At 58.4% G+C, this 22,628-nt stretch overlaps 3 protein-coding genes across 4 annotated transcripts; 2 read left to right on the plus strand and 1 right to left on the minus strand.

Annotated features, from left to right (window-relative positions):
• The first annotated feature begins 1,585 nt into the window (after nt 1-1,585).
• On the plus strand, nt 1,586-3,325 carry TCAP (titin-cap). Its single transcript, XM_058041800.1, has 2 exons — nt 1,586-1,732; nt 2,805-3,325. Exons 1-2 carry the CDS (start codon nt 1,587-1,589, stop codon nt 3,058-3,060), a joined length of 402 nt encoding a protein of 133 aa, XP_057897783.1. The 5' UTR covers nt 1,586; the 3' UTR covers nt 3,061-3,325.
• Nucleotides 3,326-6,363: 3,038 nt separating this feature from the next.
• Nucleotides 6,364-9,307, plus strand: PNMT (phenylethanolamine N-methyltransferase). The gene is made up of 3 exons (XM_058041470.1): nt 6,364-6,517; nt 7,082-7,289; nt 8,872-9,307. The coding sequence occupies exons 1-3, from the start codon at nt 6,364-6,366 to the stop codon at nt 9,305-9,307; spliced, it is 798 nt and encodes a 265-aa protein (XP_057897453.1).
• Nucleotides 9,308-11,910: 2,603 nt separating this feature from the next.
• PGAP3 (post-GPI attachment to proteins phospholipase 3) lies at nt 11,911-21,607 on the minus strand. Of its 2 annotated transcripts, XM_058041633.1 has the most exons (9): nt 21,393-21,607; nt 20,280-20,377; nt 20,057-20,209; nt 18,864-18,926; nt 18,680-18,741; nt 17,020-17,156; nt 15,424-15,628; nt 12,509-12,826; nt 11,911-12,086 (listed from the first exon to the last, which is right to left on the minus strand). In XM_058041633.1, the coding sequence occupies exons 1-8, from the start codon at nt 21,583-21,585 to the stop codon at nt 12,763-12,765; spliced, it is 975 nt and encodes a 324-aa protein (XP_057897616.1). In that variant the 5' UTR covers nt 21,586-21,607; the 3' UTR covers nt 11,911-12,086; nt 12,509-12,762. The 2 variants fall into 2 exon arrangements, with proteins under 2 accessions (XP_057897616.1, XP_057897617.1); XM_058041634.1 differs by lacking the exon at nt 11,911-12,086 and having other exon boundaries at nt 12,359-12,826; nt 20,057-20,179.
• Nucleotides 21,608-22,628: the final 1,021 nt, after the last annotated feature.

A 22,628-nucleotide genomic window follows, 5' to 3' on the forward strand; every position in this document is an offset into this window, starting at 1 on the left:
GGAGGAGGGTGGGGGCAGATGTGGGGTTGGGGTCACCCTGAAGACCCCCCCAGTGCTAAAGGGGGGCTCCAGGCTCCTTGGGGCACTGCCCGTGGGTGGCACTGGCCGTGGGTGGCACTGTCCCCAACCCCGTGGTGGCACCAGCAGCTCCATCGACCTAGAGCATCTCTGTCTGTCTGTCTGTCTGTCTGTCTGTCCCCAGTGTCCCTCCAGCCCTGGGTTCATCCCCTGGGGTGGGACCCCCACGCTTGGGGGGCAGCTCTGGGGGCTGTCCAGCCCTGTCCCCTCTGTCACCATCCTCACATCCCCTCTGTCACCAGCCCTGTCCTTTCTGTCACCAGCCCTGTCCCCTCTGTCACCAGCCACCTCCACTGGGTCACTGCCACCCAACTGCTGGCCCTACAAATACCCATTTGGGGGTCCCTACAGCCCCAAACCCCTGTCCTGGGCTGTCCCCAGTGTCCCTCTGAAGGAGACCCCAATATCCCTGTGAGGGGGACCCCAGTGTCCCTCTGAATGGGACCCCAGTGTCCCTCCAAGGGGGACCCCAATGTCCCTTTGAGGGGGACCCTGATGTCCCTTTGAAGGTGACCCCAATATCGCTGTGAGGGTGACCCCATTGTCCCTATGAAGGTGACCCGAGTGTCCCTCTGAGGGGGACCCCAATGTTCATGTGACAGTGACCCCAGTGTCCCTTTGAGGGTGACCCTAATGTCCTGTGAAGGTGACCCCAATATCCCTGTAAAGGGGACCCCAATGTCCCTTTGAGGGTGACCCCAATATCCCTCTGAGGGGGACCCCAATATCGCTGTGAGGGTGACCCCAATATCCCTGTAAAGGGGACCCCAATGTCCCTCTGAAGGGGACCCCAATGTTCATGTGACAGTGACCCCAATATCGCTGTAAAGGGGACCCCAATGTCCCTGTGACAGTGACCCAAATGTCCCTGTGAGGGGGACCCCAGTGTCCCTTTGAGGGGGACCCCAATGTCCTGTGAAGGTGACCTCAATATCGCTGTGAGGGGGACCCCAATGTCCCTCTGAGGGGGACCCCAGTGTCCCTGTAAAGGTGACCCCAATATCCCTGTAAAGGGGACACCAATGTCCCTCTGAGGGGGACCCCAGTGTCCCTTTGAGGGTGACCCCAGTGTCCCTGTGAGGGTGACCCCAATATCCCTCTGAATGGGACCCCAGTGTCCCTGTGAGGGTGACCCCAGTGTCCCTATGAGGGTGACCCCAATATCCCTCTGGAGGGGACCCCAATGTCTCTCTGAAGGGGTCCCCGATGTCCCTCTGTCGCTGTGGCCGCCGTGGGTGGCCCTGGGCTGGCACACAGGGCTCTGGCAAAGGCCAGCCGTGCCCTGGGCAGGTGCCAGGGCGGGTCCTGCCGGTGCCCTCACGTTGCTGGCAGGCTCTGCCCCGCGTCCCCAAGGCGGGAAGGGGAGGGGACACCCCCGTGGGTGCCACACACGTGTCCGAGGTGCCACCCCCGCCCCCCCTCCTTGGCAGCGCTCCGTGCCTCCCAAAATAGCCCCGGCGGGGCCATAAAAGCAGAAGGGGCACGGGGGGGAGGGGGAAAGCGGCGCCATGGTGGGACCTGCGGTGTTGGGGGGCTCCGGGGGGCCCCTCTCGGCCCGCCTGGGCTGCCGGCTGCAGGAGGAGGACGTGGGCAGGAGAGAAACCTTCAGCGCCGAGTGGCTGGACCTGGAGCTCAGCTCCCGACCCGAGGAGGGGTGAGGGGCACGGCCAGGGGGGTGCCAAGGAGGTGCCAGGGGGTATGGGGGGGGCATCGGGTGCTGGAGGATTTGAGGGGTTTGTTGTGGAGATTTGGGTTGTAGGGTTCTGAAATGTGGGGGTTCCATGGGTTTGTGGGGTGGTTCCAAAATTGGGGGTTTCCATTGGGTTTGTGGGGTGGTTCCAAAACTGTGGGGTTTCCATGGGGTTGTGGTGGTCTCCAAGTGTCCCAAAACATGAAGTTTCCATGGGTTTGTGGGGTAGTTCTAAAATTGGGGGTTTCCATTGGGTTTTGGGGGGCTCCAAGGGTCCCAAGATATGGGGTTTCCATGGGTTTGTGGGGTTTCCAGTTTTGGTGGTTCCAAATTTGGGGTTTTCCATGGGAGTTTGGGGCTGTAGGAGACTCCAGTGGGGTTTTGGGCAGCCCAAGAGTCCCAAACCTGGGTTTCCATGGGGTCTCATGTCCCAAATCAGGAGGTTCCCAGGGGATTTTGGGGTTTCCGAGGGTCTCTGTGCGCTCAGGGAAGGTCCAGGGAGGTGGTGGGGGGTACCCAAGAGGGGTTGGGAAGATCTCAGGGGTTCCTGTGAAGAAATTGGGGGGGGGGTTTATGGGGCTGGGGGATGCCGGGATTCCATAAAGGGCGAGGAGAACGTGGGGGTCCCCATGGGGGTTCCCGTGGGGGTCTCCAGGGGTTCCTTTGGGGGTCTCCAGGGGTTTTCATGGGGGTCTCCAGGGGTCCCTTGGGGATCTCCAGATGTTCTCATGGGGGTCTCCAGGTGTTCCCATGGGGCTGAGGTGGGATATGGGGGTTCTCCCATGAAGTGGGGCAGCACTGGGGGTCCCCTGGGGTTCACATGGGGATCTCCAGGTGTTCTCATGGGGATCTCCAGGGGCTCTCATGGGGGTCTCCAAGGGTTCCTATGGTGGTCTCCCGGGGTTCAGCTGGGATGTGGGACTTGGGGGGTTCTGCCATGGAATGGGGCGGCACCGGGGGCTCTGCGGGGCTCCTGTGGGGCTCTCCCGAGGGCTCCGAGCAGGGTGTGAGGCTCTGTCCGTCCGTCCGTGCGCAGGTGGTGCCGGCGGGAGGCGGACGCGCAGCGCCGGGAGTCGCTGGAGCAGCGCGGGGCCGTGCGGGTGCTGCAGCAGCGCTCGCCCTGGGGGCTGCTCAGGGTGGGGGTCCTGGGGCAGCCCCTGGCCCAGCACCTGCTGCCCTACGCCCGCACCTTCCCCGTGCCCCTGTTCGCCCCCTCGGACCTGCGCGGGGCCAAGGGCGGCGTCCCCCGCACCCTCTCCCGCTCCCTCTCGCACGAAGCCCAGCGGGGCTGAGGGGGCGCTCGGGGTGCGGGGTGGGGTGGGGGGGGGCAGCAGGGTGATGTTGGGGGGCTGCGGAGGGGGATCAGCCGCCCCCCGAAAAGAAGGATTGGGGCAGGTGGGGCTGGGCTCCCATCGCTTGGGACCCCAGCCCGCTGCGGGGGATGAGGATGAGGAGCCCGCCCTTCGTGCCTCAGTTTCCCTGGCGAGAAGAAGGGAGTGAGAGGATGAGGATGAGGATGAGGATGAGGATGAGGATGAGGATGAGGATGAGGATGAGGATGAGGATGGTTAAAGCCTCGGGGGGGTGGGGGGGTTGTACAAAGCGCGCTCTTTGTACGGCAATAAAACCGAGCAAAGCAGCTGCAAAATCTCTACCTTGGCACGGCAGAGTCTGTTTGGGGTGTGGGTACAGGGGTGGGGGGCAAGATTTAGGGTGAGGGGCACCGCGTGTGGGGCACTCGGGGAAACTGAGGCACGGCAGCTGGCGGGAGCCGGTGTCTGATGGGACGGGGGGGGTCTGGGTGGGTGAGGGGGGGTTGTGGTTATATAACCCCCCCCCCGCATCGCCCACCCGGTGCCAGGCCCTGCAGTGCCCAGATTAGCTGTTCCCAGCGCGGATCCCGCTGTCCCTGGGTGCCCGCCAGGCCCTGTGCCCTCCCTGCTGTGCCCTCCCACGGCCCTGCGCCCTCAGCCTGGCACATCGGGCATGGGAAGGGTTTGGGGTCTCACAGAGCCCCCAGCCCCAAATGTGGGAACCAGCCTGCTCCTCGTACTGGGGTACTGGGAGCACTGGGAGAACTGGGGAAATTGGGAGCACTGGGAGAACTGGGGGCACTGGGGGCACTGGGAGCTGGCAGGGGTGGCATTGGGAGCACTGGGGGCACTGGGGAAATTGGGAGCACTGGGAGTACTGGGAGCCCTGGGGGCACTGGGAGCTGGCAGGGGTGGCACTGGCTCGTGCCAGAGCTGGGCTGAGTCCAGCACGGGTGATGGAGAGCTCAGAGGGGCCCATCCCAATCCCTTCCCATCCCCACCCCAACCCCGCATCATTCCAGTGCCTTTCCATCCTAATCTCTTTCCCAACCCCAATCCCAATCCCAATCCCAATCCTCTCCTCGTTCTAATCCCTTCCCATTCTCATCCCCGTCCCATTTCACCCAAATCCCTCCACATTTCCATCCCAATCCCCATTTTGTTCTAATCCCTTCCCAAACCCCACATAATTCCAAAGCCTTCCTATCCCCATCCCATTTTTACCCCTCTCCCAATTCCCCTCCCTCCTAATCCTTGTCCCAATTCCCCTCTCCATCCTCATTCCTACCCCAATTCTCCCCCATCTTCATCCCTATCCCTCTCCGTCCTCACCCCTCTCTTCATCCTCATCCCCTCTCCCAATTCCCCTCCATCTTCATCCCTATCCCTCTTCATCCTCATCCCCTCTCCCAATCCCTCTCCATCCCTATCCCAATTCCCTCCATCTTCATCCTTCTCTTCATCCTCATCCCCTCTCCCAATTCCCTCCATCTTCATCTCTGTCCCACCCTCTCCATCCTCACCCCTCTCTTCATCCTCATCCCTCTCCCAATTCTCTCCATCTTCATCCCTGTCCCAATCCCTCTCCATCCCTATCCCAATTCCCCTCCATCTTCATCCCTATCCCTCTTCATCCTCATCCCTCTCCCAATTCTCCTCCATCTTCATCCCTGTCCCACTCCCTCCATCCTCATCCCCTCTCCCAATTCCCCTCCATCTTCATCCCTCTCTTCATCCTCATCCCTCTCTCAATTCTCCTCCATCTTCATCCCTGTCCCACCCCCTCCATCCTCATCCCTATCCCAATCCCTACCCATCCCTATCTCAGTCCCTCTTCATCCTCACCCCTATCCCACCCTCTTCATCTTCCTCCCTTTCCCAATCCCCCTCCGTCTTCATCCCAATCCCTCTCCATCCTCATCCTTTTCCCAATCCCTCTCCATCCTCATCCTTATCCCAATTCCAATCAATCTTCATCCCTCTCCCAGTTCCCCTCCATCTTCATCCCAATCCCTCTTCATCCTCATCCCCTCTCCCAATTCTCCTCCATCTTTATCCCTGTCCCACCCTCTCCATCCTCATCCCTCTCCAATCCCTCTCCATCCCTATCCCAATTCCCTCCATCTTCATCCCTATCCCTCTCCATCCTCATCCCTTTCCCAATTCTCCTCCATCCTCACCCCTATCCCACCCTCTTCATCTTCATCCCTTTCCCAATCCCTCTCCATCCCTATCCCAATTCCCCTCCATCTTCATCCCTGTCCCACCCTCTCCATCCTCATCCCCAACCCAATCCCTACCCATCCCTATCTCAGTCCCTCTTCATCCTCACCCCTATCCCACCCTCTTCATCCTCACCCCTATCCCACCCTCTTCATCTCCCTCCTTTTCCCAATCCCCCTCCGTCTTCATCCCAATCCTTCTCCATCCTCATCCTTTTCCCAATCCCTCTCCATCCTCACCCCTCTCTTCATCCTCATCCCCTCTCCCAATTCTCCTCCATCTTCATCCCTGTCCCACCCTCTCCATCCTCATCCCTCTCCCAATCCCTCTCCATCCCTATCCCAATTCTCCTCCATCTTCATCCCTATCCCTCTTCATCCTCATCCCCTCTCCCAATTCTCCTCCATCTTCATCCCTGTCCCACCCTCTCCATCCTCATCTTTATACCACCCCCTCCATCCTCATCCCTACCCATCCCTATCTCAGTCCCTCTTCATCCTCACCCCTATCCCACCCTCTTCATCTTCATCCCTTTCCCAATCCCCCTCCGTCTTCATCCCAATCCCTCTCCATCCTCATCCTTTTCCCAATCCCTCTCCATCCCCTATCCCAATTCCCTCCATCTTCATCCCTGTCCCACCCTCTTCATCCTCAACCTTTTCCCAATCCTTCTCCATCCTCATCCTTTTCCCAATCCCTCTCCATCCTCATCCCACGGGACCCCCACGAGCTGGGGCAGCCCAGGGGGGTCCCAGCCACGTCTCTGTCTGTGGGGACACTCTCCCAGACACAGGGACAGCATTCCTGGATTCCCAGAACCCGGTGAAGGCGGCGGATCCCTTATCAGCTCCGTTATCAGCTCCGGGATGGCTCCGGGGCGCTGGCGCTAACCGGGTTAGGCGGGCTGGGTGATGGATGGAGGGATGCGGGTGGATGATGGATGGACGGAGGGATGCAGGGCGGGATGGATGGCGCTGTCTCGGCTCCCCGCGGCCCCTCCCGGGCCGGGCAGGGATAAAAAGCGGCGGCGGCGGGGTCGGAGCCGCATTTCCCCTCGCCATGAGCAGCCCGGCCGCGCTCCGAGAGGGCTACGAGCACTTCGACCCCCGCGCGTACCTGCGCAACAATTACCTGCCGCCCCGAGCCGACTTCTCCTCCGAGGAGTTCGTGGTGCCCTGGAAGCTGCGATGCCTGGCCGAGACCTTCGCCAGCGGTGAGGGGAAGGCGGCGGGGACCCCCATTGGGGTGGGGAAACTGAGGCACGGAGCACCCGAGGGCAGCGGTGAGGGGAAGGTGGCGGGGACCCACATTAGGGTGGGGAAACTGAGGCACGGAGCACCCGAGGGCAGCAGTGAGGGGAAGGCGGCGGGGACCCCCATTGGGGTGGGGAAACTGAGGCACGGAGCACACAGGGACAGCATCCTCTGCTCCTCCCTGGTTTTTATCGGGGACCCTCAGTGGGTTGGGGAAACTGAGGCACGGAGCACCCGAGGGCAGCGGTGAAGGGAAGGTGGTGAGGACCCCCATTGGGGTGTGGAAACTGAGGCACGGAGCACACAGGGACAGCTCCTCTGCTCCTCCCTGGTTTTTATCGGGGACCCCCATTAGGGTGGGGAAACTGAGGCACGGAGCTGGGGGCAGCTCTTCTACTCCTCCTTGGTTTTCCCAGGGATTCCCAGTGGCGTGGGGAAACTGAGGCACGGAGCATCCTCTGCTCCTCCCCGCTTTTCCCGGTTGTTGTGGGGGTCCCTCCCAGACCCATGCTGTCCCTTCCCAGGTGAGATCCGAGGGCGGACGCTGATCGATGTGGGCTCGGGCCCCACCATTTACCAACTGCTGAGCGCCTGCGACCACTTCGAGGAGATCGTGGCCACCGATTTCCTGGCGGTGAACCGGGAGGAGCTCGGCCGGTGGGCGCGGGGCGAGCCCGGAGCCTTCGACTGGAGCCCGTTCATCCAGCACGTCTGCAAGATCGAGGGGCGCGGGTAGGGGGGCTCGGGGGGGCCGTGGGAGGGGCGTGCTGGGGTGGTCCCTGCTGGATTGTGTCCCCAAAATGCACGGGATTGCAGATCCAGGTCCTCACAGACCCCTGTAGAAGTGTCCCTGAATCCCACGGGATCACAGCTACAGAAATGGAAAATGCTGAGGGGATCCCTACAGGACCCTGGCATCAAAATCCCATTGGCATCACGGCCCCACATCCTCGCAGACGCTGTTCCCAAATCCCATGGGTCCACAGCCCCCTGTCCCTGCAGGATCCCAGCCTCGGATATCCACGGAATCCTCCCTCTGAGCCTGTGGGTGAAGGGTTGATCCCCATCCCTGCAGGATCCCAGCCTCAGATATCCACGGAATCCTCCCTCTGAGCCTGTGGGTGAAGGGTTGATCCCCACAGGATCTTGCTCCTGAGTGCCCTGTGGGTTCTGGAATGGGCATTCCACCCCATGTCCCTGCAGGATCCTGTCCCCACATCCCCATGTGTGCCAAACCCATCCCATCCCCACCTCCCTGTGTGTCCCAGCTCAATGCCCATCCAATCCCTGCTTCCCTGCACCATCCCACCCCATGTCCCTGCAGAATTCCATCCTTACCTCCCTTTGTCTGCTTCGTTCTTCCCATCCCCACATCCCTCCGTGTGCTGGGTTCTTCCCATCCCCACAGGGATCTGTGTGTGCCACACCAATGCCATCCCCACACTGCCCTGGGTGCCAGGTTGATCCCATCCCCTTTTCCCTGTGGATATTGAATTGATCCCATTCCCACATTGCTATGGGTGCTGGATCAACCCCATCCCCACCTGCCCGTGGATGCTGGACTGATCCCACCCCACAGACACGAGATTGATCTCCCCACATCCCTGTCTGATCTGGATCGACCCCATCCCCACATCCCTGGGGACACTGGACTGATCCCATTCCCATATTCCCATTGATACTGGGTTGATCCCATCCCCACATCCCCGTGGACACTGGATTGACCCCATCCCCACATCCCCATGGGATTGACCCCATTCCCACATCCCTGTCTGGACCAATCCCACCCCCTATCCCAGCGTTTTTCGGGGTCCATCCCCTCCCCACACCCCCCATCCCCATCCCCACTCCCACATCCCTGTCTGGATCAATCCCACTCCCCATCCCCGTGTTTTTCGGGGTCAATCCCATCCCCACATCCCCCTGGACACTGGATTGACCCCATCCCCACATCCCTGTGCGACTGACCCCTTTCCCACATCCCTGTCTGGATTGATCCCACCCCATATCCCTGCGTTTTCGGGGTCCATCCCCTCCCCACATCCCCGTGGACCCTGAATTGACCCCATCCCCACATCCCTGTCTGGACCAATCCCATCCCCCATCCCCATCTTTTCTGGGTCAATCACATCCCCTTGGACACTGGATTGACCCCATCCCCACATCCCCGTGGGACTGACCCCATCCCCACATCCCTGTCTGGACCAATCCCATCCCCTATCCCCGCGTTTTTCGGGCTCCATCCCCTCCTCACACCCCCCATCCCCATCCCCACTCCCCTTTTCCCTTACTCCCCGATTCCCCCCATCCCCAGCGAGCCCTGGCAGGACAAACAGCGCCGTCTCCGCCAGCGCCTCCGCCGGATCCTTCCCATCGACGTTCACCGCCCGGAGCCCCTGGGGGCCCCGCTGCGCCCCCGGGCCGACGCGCTGCTCTCCGCCTTCTGCCTGGAGGCCGTGAGCGCCGACCGCGCCGCCTTCCTGCGGGCTCTGCGCCACGTGGGGACCCTGCTGCGACCGGGGGGACACCTGGTGCTGCTGGGGGCTCTGGGCGAGTCCTTCTACCTGGCGGGCGCGGCCCGGCTGCCCGTGGTGCCGCTGCAGGAGCGCGATGTGCGGGAGGCGCTGGCGGCCGCGGGGTTCGCGCTGCGGGAGCTGCGCTCCTACGCGATGCCCCCCGCGCTCCGCACCGGCGTGGATGATGTGGACGGCGTGTTCTTCGCCCACGCGCAAAAACCGCTGGAAACGTGACGGGGGGGGGGATGGCCGGGAAATCACTGGGGGAATGGGCGGGAAATGCCAGCACGCCCGGCAGCGCCCAGGGTGGGGAGGGAGGGATGGAGGCAATAAAGGCTGGATGGTGACAGTAAAGGGTGAGGATGGTGACAATAAAGGGTGAGGATGGTGACAATAATGGCTGGGGTTGGGTAGAAGATGGTGACAATAAAGGGCAGGGGATGGTGACAATAAAGGTGGCAGAGGATGGTGACAATAATGGCTGGGGTTGGGTAGAAGATGGTGACAATAAGTGCTGGGGTTGGTGACAATAAGGGCTGAGGTGGAGTAGAAGATGGTGACAATAAAGGGCAGAGGATGGTGACAATAGAGGGCAGGGGATGGTGACAATAAATGGCTGGGGTTGGGTAGAAGATGGTGACAATAAAGGGCAGGGGATGGTGACAATAAGGGCTTGGGTTGGGTAGAAGATGGTGACAATAAGGGCACAGGTTGTGGCACAGGATGGTGAGAATAAAGGGCAAAGGATGGTGACAAAAAAGGGCAGGGGATGGTGACAATAAGGGCCAGGGTTGTGGCACAGGATGGTGACAATAAAGGGCAGAGGATGGTGACAATAAAAGGCACATGATGGTGACAATAAGGGCCAGGGTTGTGGCAGAAGATGGTGACAATAAAGGTGGCAAGGGATGGTGACAATAAGGGCTGGGGTTGTGGCAGAAGATGGTGACAATAAAGGGCAGAAGATGGTGACAATAAAGGGCAGGGGATGGTGACAATAAGGGCTGGGGTTGGGTAGAAGATGGTGACAATAAGGGCACAGGTTGTGGCAGGGGATGGTGACAATAAAGGGCAGAGGATGGTGACAATAAAGGGCAGAGGATGGTGACAATAAAAGGCACATGATGGTGACAATAAGGGCCAGGGTTGTGGCACACTATGGTGACAATAAAGGTGGCAGGGGATGGTGACAATAAAGGGTGAGGATGGTGACAATAATGGCTGGGGTTGGGTAGAAGATGGTGACAATAAGTGCTGGGGTTGGTGACAATAAGGGCTGAGGTGGAGTAGAAGATGGTGACAATAAAGGGCAGGGGATGGTGACAATAAGGGCACAGGTTGTGGCACAGGATGGTGAGAATAAAGGGCAAAGGATGGTGACAAAAAAGGGCAGGGGATGGTGACAATAAGGGCCAGGGTTGTGGCACAGGATGGTGACAATAAGGGAGGGGATGGTGACAAAAAAGGGCTGGGGTAGTGGCAGAAGACGGTGACAGTAAGGGCACAGGTTCTGGCAGAAGATGGTGACAATAAAGGTGGCAAGGGATGGTGACAATAAGGGCTGGGGTTGTGGCAGAAGATGGTGACAATAAAGGGCAGAAGATGGTGACAATAAGGGCTGGGGTTGGGTAGAAGATGGAGACAATAAGGGCACAGGTTGTGGCACAGGATGGTGAGAATAAAGGGCAAAGGATGGTGACAATAAGGGAGGGGATGGTGACAATAAGGGCTGAGGTTGTGGCACAGGATGGTGACAATAAGGGCTGAGGTTGGGCAGAAGATGGTGACAACAAAGGGCAGGGGATGGTGACAAAAAAGGGCAAAGGATGGTGACAATAAGGGAGGGGATGGTGACAATAAGGGCTGAGGTTGTGGCACAGGATGGTGACAATAAGGGCTGGGGTTACGGCAGAAGATGGTGACAGTAAGGGCACAGGTTGTGGCAGAAGATGGTGACAATAAAGGTGGCAAGGGATGGTGACAATAAGGGCTGAGGTTGTGGCACAGGATGGTGACAATAAAGGACACAGGATGGTGACAATAAAGGTGGCAGAGGATGGTGACAATAAGGGCTAAGGTTTTGCTAGAAGATGGTGACAATATGGGCACAGGTTGTGGCACAGGATGGTGAGAATAAAGGGCAAAGGATGGTGACAAAAAAGGGCAGGGGATGGTGACAATAAGGGCTGGGGTTGTGGCACAGGATGGTGACAATAAAGGGCAGGGGATGGTGACAATAAGGGCTGGGGTAGTGGCAGAAGATGGTGACAATAAAGGTGGCAGGGGATGGTGACAATAAGGGCTGAGGTTGTGGCACAGGATGGTGACAATAAGGGCTGAGGTTGGGTAGAAGATGGTGACAATAAAGGGCAGAAGATGGTGACAATAAAGGGCAGAGGATGGTGACAATAGAGGGCAGGGGATGGTGACAATAAGGGCTGAGGTGGCACAGGATGGTGACAATAAAGGACACAGGATGGTGACAATAAGGGCTGAGGTTGTGCTCAGGGTGTGGGGAGCGTGCACAGGGAGATTTTGGGGGTTCAGGGAGATTTTGGGGGTTCAGGGACCCCTGGATGGGGAGAACGGGGTACACAGAGGGGGCAATGGGGTGCGAGCAGGGTGGGAAGCGGGGTGCAGGGCAGGTGTGGGGTGGGTGAGGGGTGCAATTTGGGGTGTGCTGAGGGGGTTTGGGACACCTGGAGGGAATTTTGGGGCACATGGGGTGGGACAGGGTGAAGCAGGGTGGGAATGGGGTGACAGCAAAGGGGAATGGGGTGCACTGCGGGGTGGGGGACAGACACGGGGACAAGGGACACGAACCCAAACCCAGCAGCTCACAGATTAAACTCAGCTTTATTCACACCCACAACACACCCAGGGAGGGGGGAAATGGGGGGCCACAGCCCCTCTGGGCTGGGAGGGGGCACCCCCAGCCCCAAGGCACCCACACAACACCCCCCACCCCCGCCAGAGCCCCCCCATGCACACAGAGCCCCCCAAAATCACCCACCTGTCCCCAAACAGCCACTGCCACCTCATTCATGGGGGGGGTGTCCAGCTCAGCATGGGGAGGGTTTGGGGGGGCTCAGATGTGCTGGACCCCCCCCAAATCCTGTCAAAATCACCCACCTGTCCCCAAACAGCCACTGTCACCTTATTGGGGTCCCCAGCTCAGCATGGGGAGGGTTTGGGGGGCTCTCAGCTCTCCTGGACACCCCCAAATCACCCACCTGTCCCCAAACAGCCACTGTCACCTCATTGGGGTCCCCCAGCTCAGCATGGGGAGGGTTTGGGGGGGTTCAGATGTGCTGGACACCCCCCAAATCCTGTCAAAATCACCCACTGTCCCCAAACAGCCACTGCCACCTCATTAGGGTCCCCAGCTCAGCATGGGGGGCTCTCAGCTGTCCTGGACACCCCCAAATCACCCACCTGTCCCCAAACAGCCACTGTCACCTCATTGGGGTCCCCCAGCTCAGCATGGGGAGGCTTTGGGGGGCTCTCAGCTCTCCTGAACCCCTCAGTGCCCACATTGGGGGGCACGGGGGGTCTGGGGGGGGGTCCCACAAACCTCAGAAGGCAAACGGGGGGGGTCAGGAGGCCTTGGCCAGGGGGGGTTGCTTGGCACAGAGCAGGGCACAGCCCTGGGGGGGCACGGGGGGCTCTGCCCACCCCCCCCAGCAGCTCTAGTCCACTTTGAAGAGGTCGGAGTTGGCCTTCAGGAGGTAGAGGCTGTCGTCCATCAGGAAACTGGGGGGACAAAGAGGGGGTTTTAGGGGGGGCTTGAACCCCAAAACTGAGCACAGCAAGCCTGGGGGGCCTCCAGCACCCCCAGTTCAAGGTGGGGGGGGGGGGGGGTCTGGGCATGGCACAGGGGAAAGAACATCCCATGGGGAACTGAGGGGGTGCTGAGCACCCCAATTCCAAAAGGGATCCCCCAGCAGAGTCCCCAGCACCCCCAAACCCCAGCAGGGCCCCACAAATACCGGGGGGAAGCTCTGCACCCCTGCACCTCCCTGGGGAGCCCCTCACCCCTACTTTTAATTTTATTTTAGATAGGATTGGGGGGGGTCACTGACCTGCATTTTGAATTTTATTTAATTTTATTTCTTTTAATTTTATCTTTAATTTGTTTTAAAGAGGGAGGTGGGGGTCACTGGCCTGTATTTTAATGTTATTTATTTTTTTACTTAATCTTAATTGAATTTTTAAATTTTATTTAATTTTATTTAATTTTATTTAATTTTAATTTTATCCTTATCAATATGATTTTATCTAATATTTAATATTATTTAATATTAATATTAATTATTGTTTATTTTAATTTTATATTTAATTTTATTTATTTATTTATTTAAAGTGGGATGGGGGCATCACTGACCCATATTTTTAATTTTATTTTAGATAGGACTGGGGGGGGGGGGTCACTGACCTGTATTTTTAATTTATTTTTTATTTAATTTAATTTTTAAATTTTAATTTTAAATTTAATTTTTATTTTAGATAGGACTGGGGGGGGCGGGTCACAGTCCTGTATTTTTAATTTTATTTTAGATGGGACTGGGGTGTCACAGACCTGTATTTTAATTTTATTTTAGGTGGGATTGGGGGGGTCACCGACCTGTATTTTTAATTGTATTTTGTTTTTAATTTCATTTTATTTACTTTTTACATTTAATTTTATTTATTTTTTAATTTAAATGTCATTATTATTAATGTAATTTTATTTTTAATTTAATATTATTTAATATTAATATTTAATAGTTAATATTATTAATCTAATATTGTTTCTTTTAATTTTATATTTTATTTAATTTCATTTTAAATGTGGGGGGGGGGGGGGTCACTGACCTGTACTTTTAATTTTATTTTAGATAGGATTGGGGGGGGTCGCTGACCTGTATTTTTAATTTTATTTTCAATGGGATTGGGGAGTCACTGACCTGTTATTTTTTTTATATTTAATTTTTTAATTTTAATTTTAAATTTAATTTTTATTTTGGACGGGATTGGGGTGTCACAGACCTGTGGAAGGGCACGTTGAGGGGGATGGCCCTGATGTGCCAGAGCCCCCCAAACCCCTGCATCTCCCTAGGGAACATGGGGAGCCCCTCACCCATATTTTTAATTTTATTTTGGACAGAATTGGGGTGTCACAGACCTGTATTTTGAATTCTATTTTAAATGGGATAAGGGGGGGTGTCACAGACCTGTATTTTTAATTTTTTTTAATTTCATGTTTTAATTTTAATTTTAAATTTAATTTTTATTTTGGATAGGATTGGGGTGTCACAGACCTGTGGAAGAGCACGTTGAGGGGGATGGTCCCGATGTGCCAGAGCCCCCCTGCACCCCTGCATCTCCCTGGGGATCATGGGGAGCCCCTCACCCCTATTTTTAATTTTATTTTCTATGGGATTGGGGTGTCACAGACCTGTGGAAGAGCACGTTGAGGGGGATGGCCCCAATGTGCCAGAGCCCCCCTGCACCCCTGCACCTCCCTGGGGAACACAGGGAGCCCCTCACCCCTATTTTTAATTCTATTTTCTATGGGATTGGAGTGTCACAGACCTGTAGAAGAGCACGTTGAGGGGGATGGTGCTGATGTGCCAGAGCCCCCCAAAACCCTTCCCCTGGGGGGAAGCTCTGTATCCCTGCACCTCCCTGGGGAACACGGGGAGCCCCTCATTCCTATTTTTAATTCTATTTTCGATGGGATTGGGGTGTCACAGACCTGTATTTTAATTTTATTTTAAGTGTGATTGGGGTGTCAGAGCTGTAGAAGAGCATGTTGAGGGGGATGGTCCCGATGTGCCAGAGCCCCCCGCACCCCTGCATCTCCCTGGGGATCATGGGGAGCCCCTCACCCTTATTTTTAATTTTATTTTGGACAGAATTGGGGTGTCACAGACCTGTAGAAGAGCACGTTGAGGGGGATGGTCCCGATGTGCCAGAGCCCCCCAAACCCCTGCAGCTCCCTAGGGAACATGGGGTGCCCCTCACCCTTATTTTTAATTCTATTTTTGATGGAATTCGGGTGTCACAGACCTGTAGAAGAGCACGTTGAGGGGGATGGTGCTGATGTGCCAGAGACCCCCAAAACCCTTCCCCTGGGGGGAAGCTCTGTATCCCTGCAGCTCCCTAGGGAACATGGGGAGCCCCTCATTCCTATTTTTAATTCTATTTTCGATGGAATTGGGGTGTCACAGACCTGTAGAAGAGCACGTTGAGGGGGATGGTCCCGATGTGCCAGAACCCCTCAAACCCCTGCACCTACCTGGGGATCATGGGGAGCCCCTCACCCCTATTTTTAATTTTATTTTAGACAGAATTGGGGTGTCACAGACCTGTAGAAGAGCACGTTGAGGGGGATGGTCCCGATGTGCCAGAGCGCGTGGGCGTCCAGCACCCAGCCCAGGGGGGGGAAGTCGAGCAGCTCGAGCAGCGCCAGCGCCTGCAGCAGCAGCACCGCGGCCGCGCATTTCCACACGTGCGGCAAACGCCGGCCCTGCCGCAGGCACCAGCGCAGCCACCACGCCACCGTCAGCATCCCTGGGATAGGGGGGAATGGGAAATCACTGTCAGGGTGCCTGGGATAGGGGAATACACTGCCAGTGTGCCTGGGATAAGGGAAACACAGGGAATAACACTGTCAGTGTGCCTGGGATAGGGGAAATCACTGTCAGTGTGTCTGGGATAGGAGAAACAGGGAATACACTGTCAGTGTGCCTGGGATAAGGGGGAAATGGGAACACACTGTCAGGGTGCCTGGGATAAGGGAATACACTGCCAGTGTGCCTGGGATAGGGGAAAACACTGTCAGTGTGCTTGGGATAAGGGAAATACAGGGAATACACTGTCAGTGTGCCTGGGATAAGGGGAACACAGGGAATACACTGTCAGTGTGCCTGGGATAAGGGAAATGGGAAAACACTGTCAGGGTGCCTGGGATAAGGGGAACACAGGGAATACCCTGTCAGTGTGCCTGGGACAGGGAAACACAGGGGGAACACTGTCAGTGTGCCTGGGATAAGGAAATACACTGTCAGCATCCCTGGGATAAGGGAAACACAGGGAATACACTGCCAGTGTGCCTGGGATGAGGGGAACACAGGGAATGCACTGTCAGTGTGCCTGCAACAGGGGAAACACAGGGGAAACACTGTCAGTGTGTCTGGGATAAGGGGAACACAGGGAATACACTGTCAGTGTGCCTGTGATAAGATGAACACAGGGAATACACTGTCAGTGTGCTTGGGATAGGGGAAACACTGTCAGCATCCCTGGGACAGGGGAACAGGGGGAACACACTGTCAGTGTGCCTGGGATAAGGGAAACACAGGGGGAACATTGTCAGTGTGCCTGGGATAAGGGAAACACAGGGAATACACTCTCAGTGTGCCTGGGACAGGGAAACAGGGGAAAGCAGCAGTACTGAGAGTTCAGGGGGGTGGGCAAAACATGGGGAGAATTGCTGGGGAACAGAGAGGGGAGAGGGGGTGCTCAAACTCTGAAAGAATTCTTGGGGAAACAGGGGAGGTCAGGGACAAAACCCCAGTCAGAATTCCTGAGAAAACAGGCAGGGGGATCAGGGAGAGGGGGGGTGCCCAAATTCTGTCAGAATTCCTGGAAAACAGGAGAACACAGGCACATCTCAAACCCCAGTCAGAATTCCTGGGGAAACAGGGGAAATCAGGGGCAGGGGGTGTCCAAACTCTGTCAGAATTCCTGGGGAAACAATGAGGGGGATCAGGGGCAGGGGGTGTCCAAAATTCCACGTAAATGGGGAGCTCAGGAACGTGGGGATACCCAAACCCCTGCTCAGCATGCCTGGGAAACTGGGGCTCAGGGACAGGAGGGCACAGACTGACCCCTGACACAGCCCCAGTGCATCCCAGTCCCTCCCAGTCCATCCCAGTCCCTCCCAGTGCCCCCCAGCCCACCAGCAGCAGCGTTGGCCACCAGGTTGTAGCCGTAGTCGAAGCGCACGAGGCTCAGGTAGGAGATGTGGCCGGCGAGGAAGAGGAGGAGGAAGGCTCTGAAGATGCTGATTAAGGCTGGGCGCTGCAGCCCCAGCGTCCTGTGGGCAAGGGGCATGGTCAGGGTCCTCCCAGTATGGTCAGGGTCCTCCCAGTATAGTCCAAGTTCTTCCCAGTATGGCCCAGGGTCCTCCCAGCATGGCCCAGGGTCTTCCCAGTATGGCCCAGGGTCCTCCCAGTATGGCCCATGGTCTTCCCAGTATGGCCCATGGTCTTCCCAGTATGGCCCAAGGTCTTCCCAGTATGGCCCAGGGTTCTCCCAGTACAGCCCAGGGTCCTCCCAGGTGTTCCAGTGATGCCCAAACTGGCCCAAGAGAGGCCAGCACCTTCCCCAGTACAGCCCAGTGCCTCCCAGTACAGCCCAAGGTCCTCCCAGTACACTCCCCAGTCTAGCTGTAGCCAGCCCCAGCACTCCCCAGTCGCCCTGAGTTTGCCCCAGTGCCCCCCATCCACCCCCAGTGCCTCCCAGTTCATTCCCAGTGCCCTCCAGTTTGCCCCAGTGCCCCCCACTCCATTCCCAGTGCCCTTCAATTTGCCCCAGTCCGTCCCCAGTTTGCCCCACTCCATCCCCATTGCCCCCCAGTTCACCCCAGTCCGTGGCCAGTGCCCCCCAGTTCACCCCAATGCCCTCCAGTCTGTCCCCAGTGCCCCCCAGTTCAACCCCAGCCCCCCCAGTCCATCCCCAGTGCCCCCCAGTTCACCCCAGTGCTCCCCAGTCCATCCCCAGTGCCCCCCAGTTCAACACCAGTCCCCCCCAGTTCCTCCCATTCCATCCCCAGTGCCCCCCATTCCAACCCAGTGCCCCCCAGTCTGTCCCAAGTGCCCCCCAGTTCAACCCCAGTGCCCCCCAGTCCATCCCCAATGCCCCCCAGTTCACCCCAGTGCTCCCCAGTCTATCCCAAGTGCCCCCCAGTTTGCCCCAGTGCCCCCCAGTTCAACCCCAGCCCCCCCAGTCCATCCCCAGTGCCCCCCAGTTCACCCCAATGCCCTCCAGTCCATCCCCAATCCCCCCCAGTTCAACACCAGTCCCCCCCAGTTCCTCCCATTCTATCCCCAGTTCCTCCCATTCCAACCCCAGTGCCCCCTAGTTTGCCCCAGTGCCCCCCAGTTCAACCCCAGCCCCCCCAGTCCATCCCCATTGCCCCCCAGTTCACCCCAGTGCCCCCCAGTTCCTCCCATTCTATCTCCAGTTCCTCCCATTCCAACCCCAGTGCCCCCCAGTTTGCCCCAGTGCCCCCCAGTTCCTCCCATTCCATCCCCAGTTCCTCCCATTCCAACCCCAGTGCCCACCAGTCCGTCCCCAGTGCCCCCCAGTTCACCCCAGTGCCCCCCAGTTTGCCCCAGTGCCCTCCAGTTCAACCCCAGCCCCCCCAGTCCATCCCCAGTGCCCCCCAGTTCACCCCAGTCCCCCCCAGTGCCCTCCAGTTCTTCCCATTCTATCCCCAGTTCCTCCCATTCCAACCCCAGTGCTCCCCAGTCTGTCCCCAGTTTGCCCCAGTGCCCCCCAGTTTGCCCCAGTGCCCCCCAGTGCCCCCCAGTTTGCCCCAGTTTGCCCAGTGCCCACCTGACGCAGCACAGGTACACGGAGTGCAGGATGACGGCCGAAGCACAGAAATAATCCAGTTTCTGTGGGATTTGGGATGGGGAAATCGGGGAGGGGGCCCAGAACGGGACCCCCGGGGGCTTGGGGACACTCTGGGGGTGTCACCCTCGGGGTTGGGGACACCCTGGGGGTGGCACTGCCTCACCTCTGTCAGCGCCGTGTCCCTGGTGTGGAACACGGTGGACCAGAACCAGGCGTTTAAGGAGACCTGGAAAAGGGGAAAATTTGGGATTTATGGGGTGGGGGGGGGATGTGGGGCAGGGTCCCCCCCCGGGTCAGGACCCCCTCAAATGGGGGGTGAGGGGGGGGTGGGAATGGGGAAAAAAAAAAAAAAAGGGAATGGGGAAAATATAAGGGAAATGGGAAAAAAAGGGAAAGGGGGAAAGGGGAAGGGAAAAAAGGGAAAGGGGAAGGGAAAAAAGGGGGAAGTGGAATAAAAAAGGGAAAGGGGAAGGAAAAAGGGAAAAGGAAAAGGGGAAGGAAAAAGGAAAAGGAGAAGGAAAAAGGGAAAAGGGGAAGGAAAAAGAGAAAAGGGAGAAAAAGAAAAAGGGGAAAAAAAGAAAAAGGGGGAAAAAAGAAAAAGGGGGAAAGAAAAAGGGGGGAAAAGAAAAAGGGGGGAAAAAGGGAAATGGGGAAAAAGGGGAAAGGGAAAAAAGGGGAAGGGGCAAAAAAGGGAAAGGGAAAAAAGGGAAAGGGGGAAAAAGGGGAAAGGGGAAAAAGGGAAGGGAAAAAAAGGGAAAGGGGGGAAAAGGAAAAGGGGAAAAAGGGAAGGGGAAAGGGAAAAGGGAAGGAAAAGGGGAAAAAGGAAGAAAAAGGGAAAGGGGGAAAAAAGAGAAAGGGGAAATAGTGGAAATGGGAAGGGGAAAGGAAGAAAAAGGAAGGAGGGGAGAGGGAGGAGAAAAAGAAAGGGGAAGGGAAAAGGGAAGGGGAAAAGGAAGAAAGAGGGGGAAACAGAAAGGAGAAGAAAAAGAGAGGGAAAAGGAGGGAAAAGGACAGGAAAAGGGTGGGAAAGGGGTGGAAAAGGGGTGGAAAAGGGAGGGAAAAGGGGTGGAAAAGGGGTGGAAAAGGGAGGGAAAAGGGAGGGAAAAGGGAGGGAAAAGGGAGGGAAACGGGAGGGAAATAAGGATGGGAAATGAGAAAGGATGGGAGAAAGGGATGAGGAAAAAGGGAGAGGAAAAAAAGGAGGGGAAAAAAGGCAGGGGAAAAAAGGCAGGGGAAAACCAGAAAAGGATGGGAAAAGGGAGGGAAATGATGGGATAAAGGAAGGAAATGATGGAAAAAAGAGGGAAATGACGGGCAAAGGATGCGAAAAGGAGGCCAGCAGCCACCGGGGCTCACCCAGGCGAAGGCGGTGCAGGTGGGGTAGGTGGGCGCTGCGGGGGGCACGGCTGCCCGGTACCGCAGCAGCATCACCAGGCTGGCCAGGCCGTTCAGCAGCGAGGCCAAGGCTGAGGCCGGCTCCTGCACGAACAGGAACCGCGAGAACGGCCACTGGGGGGGGGTCAGCGGGCACGGGGGGACCCCCGGCCAGCCCCCCCGGCCCCCACGGGGCCGCGCTGACCTTGCCGTGGAACTGCGGCACGCGGTGCCCGCCCTGCTGGTACAGCCGCACCGTCAGCCACATGCACTCGTACTGGCACTCGTCCCGGCACGTCCAGCCTGGGGGGGCACCCCAGTGTGAGCCAGGGCCTCCCAGTGTGAGCCAGGGCCTCCCAGTGTGCACCAGTGCCTCCCAGTATGCAGCATGGGAGTGCCCCAGCCCATCATGGGAGTGCCCCAGCCCAGCACAGGGTGGAGGGAAAGGATGTGGGTTCACCCCCCTGGCACCCCCAGCCTCAATGAACAATCTGGGAGGAAGCCATGGTGACCAGCAGCATGGACCAGTAGCTCCCAGTATGGCCCAGTGACTCCCCAGTATGGCCCGGTGACCCCACTTCATAGTTCAGCATGGCCTGGGGGGCACTGGGGCAAACCACCATGACCCAGTATGGCTCAGTGACTCCCCAGTATGTCCCAGTGACCCCCCAGTATGGCCCAGTGACTCCCCAGTATGTCCCAGTGACCCCCCAGTATGGCTCAGTGACCCCCCAGTATGGCCCAGTGACCCCCCCAGTATGGCCCAGTGACCCCCCAGTATGTCCCAGTGACTCCCCAGTATGGCTCAGTGACTCCCCAGTATGTCCCAGTGACTCCCCAGTATGGTGCAGTGACTCCCCAGTATGTCCCAGTGACCCCCCAGTATGGCCCAGTGACTCCCCAGTATGTCCCAGTGACTCCCCAGTATGGCTCAGTGACTCCCCAGTATGTCCCAGTGACCCCCCAGTATGTCCCAGTGACTCCCCAGTATGGCCCAGTGACTCCCCAGTATGTCCCAGTGACCCCCCAGTATGGCCCAGTGATCCCCCTTCATAGCCCAGCACCTCCCAGTATGGGCCAAAACCAGCCCAGTATCCACCAGCACGACCCAGTGACAACCAGTACGGGACAAGTGACCCTTAACACACCCCCAGTGTCCCCCAGTGCCACCCAGCGCCTCCCAGTTCCACCCCAGTCCCTCCCAGTCCCCCAGGCAAGGGGCGTGGCTTCAAAGGGGGCGTGGCTCCGAGAGGTGCGGCCCGTCCAGAGGGGGCGTGGCCTCTAAGTCCGCCAACCAATAGGAGCAGGGGGGCGGTACCTGTCAGGCCCATGTAGAGCGGCTGCCGGGCGCGGAAGTGCCGCAGTGCCGCCCCCGAGCAGTTCTGCCGCTCGCAGCGGCTCAGGCACTCCCGGTACAGCGGTTCCCGATCCCCCTGCGAGCCCTGGGCCGGGCCCGGTGCTGCCGCCGCCATGAGAAGCAGCAGCAGCAGCAGCGCGGCCCGCGCCGCCATCGCCGCCCGGCCCGGCCGTTTCCGGCCCGCCCCGGAGATGGGGGCGGCGCGGGGCACTATGGGATATACCGCCCCCGCCGGCCGCGGGGGGTGATGGGATATATCCCCCCTGTACGCTCTGTGGAGGATCATGGGATATATCCCCCCTTGTTCGTTCTGCTGAGGCTCATGGGATATATCCCCCCATGGGGCCCATGGATCCTGACCACTGCGGGGACGCTCCGGGGACCCTCCGGTGTCCTGGGGGACCCTCCGATGTCCTACGGGGCTCGGGGCCGGTTCAGGGCACGGGAGCAGCGCGGCTTGAGGAACTGAGTGGTCCCGGCCATGCGGGACCCCCGGCAGCGGCCTGGCCTGAGGTGGCAGTGATGTGCTGGATCCTGTCCCCATGGCAGGCGGGACCCCAACACCGAGTGTCCCCTCTTTGGGGGGATCCTCTCTCGTGGCAGCCTCCATGGCACGTGTAGAAGCACAGACTGGGGTGACCAAGGGTACATGGGGGGCAGAACCTGCCCCGTGTGGGGGGTCATATCCTGGTCCCCCATCCCGGCTGCTCCTGGCTCTGCCTTGCCGGGGGGCGCGGATGGGGTCACCCCACCTGTGGAGGACCCCCCATCCCAATCACCTGTGTGCCCAGGGCAGCCGGTGAAGGTGCAACAGGTGGGGGACAGGTGCCAGCTCTTGGTGACCCTGTTAGGTGCTACTGGACTGTCCCTGTCCCCCCAGAACAGCCCCCAGCCCCCCGCACCATTCCGGGGTGCCAGCTCTGGGACTGACCCCCCAAACCCACGAGTGGCGTGTCTGTCCCATTCCCCCGCACGGGTGGCAGTCACAGCCCCAGGTGAGGGGACAGGGACGAAGGTCGTGTCCTCCCCCCCCGCCATTCAGGCGACCCCCGCCCCCGGGATCGCAGCGGGGCCCCAGGGCTGGGGAGCCCCGGGGAACGGGAACGGGGCACTCCGGGATGGCGGGGATGGACCGGGGGGGTTCGGGGCTCCTGCTGCTCCGGGAGGGGTGGAAAGTGGGGTCGGAGCCCCCCTGGA

This window comes from Melospiza georgiana, chromosome 28, assembly GCF_028018845.1.
Source record: "Melospiza georgiana isolate bMelGeo1 chromosome 28, bMelGeo1.pri, whole genome shotgun sequence".
Classification (NCBI taxonomy): domain Eukaryota; kingdom Metazoa; phylum Chordata; class Aves; order Passeriformes; family Passerellidae; genus Melospiza; species Melospiza georgiana.

What these genes read in the sequence shown, in the direction of transcription:
- TCAP (XM_058041800.1), top strand. Translation starts at nt 1,587, where the DNA reads ATGGTGGGACCTGCGGTGTTGGGGGGCTCCGGGGGGCCCCTCTCGGCC. An exon ending in AGCTCCCGACCCGAGGAGGG is followed by an intron (nt 1,733 to 2,804) that starts GTGAGGGGCACG and finishes GTCCGTGCGCAG; the next exon opens with GTGGTGCCGGCGGGAGGCGG.
- PNMT (XM_058041470.1), top strand. Translation starts at nt 6,364, where the DNA reads ATGAGCAGCCCGGCCGCGCTCCGAGAGGGCTACGAGCACTTCGACCCC. An exon ending in GGCCGAGACCTTCGCCAGCG is followed by an intron (nt 6,518 to 7,081) that starts GTGAGGGGAAGG and finishes GTCCCTTCCCAG; the next exon opens with GTGAGATCCGAGGGCGGACG. An exon ending in TGCAAGATCGAGGGGCGCGG is followed by an intron (nt 7,290 to 8,871) that starts GTAGGGGGGCTC and finishes CCCCATCCCCAG; the next exon opens with CGAGCCCTGGCAGGACAAAC.
- PGAP3 (XM_058041633.1), bottom strand. Translation starts at nt 21,585, where the DNA reads ATGGCGGCGCGGGCCGCGCTGCTGCTGCTGCTGCTTCTCATGGCGGCG. An exon ending in GGGACACGGCGCTGACAGAG is followed by an intron (nt 18,742 to 18,863) that starts GTGAGGCAGTGC and finishes CAAATCCCACAG; the next exon opens with AAACTGGATTATTTCTGTGC. An exon ending in GTGTACCTGTGCTGCGTCAG is followed by an intron (nt 17,157 to 18,679) that starts GTGGGCACTGGG and finishes CCTTGCCCACAG; the next exon opens with GACGCTGGGGCTGCAGCGCC.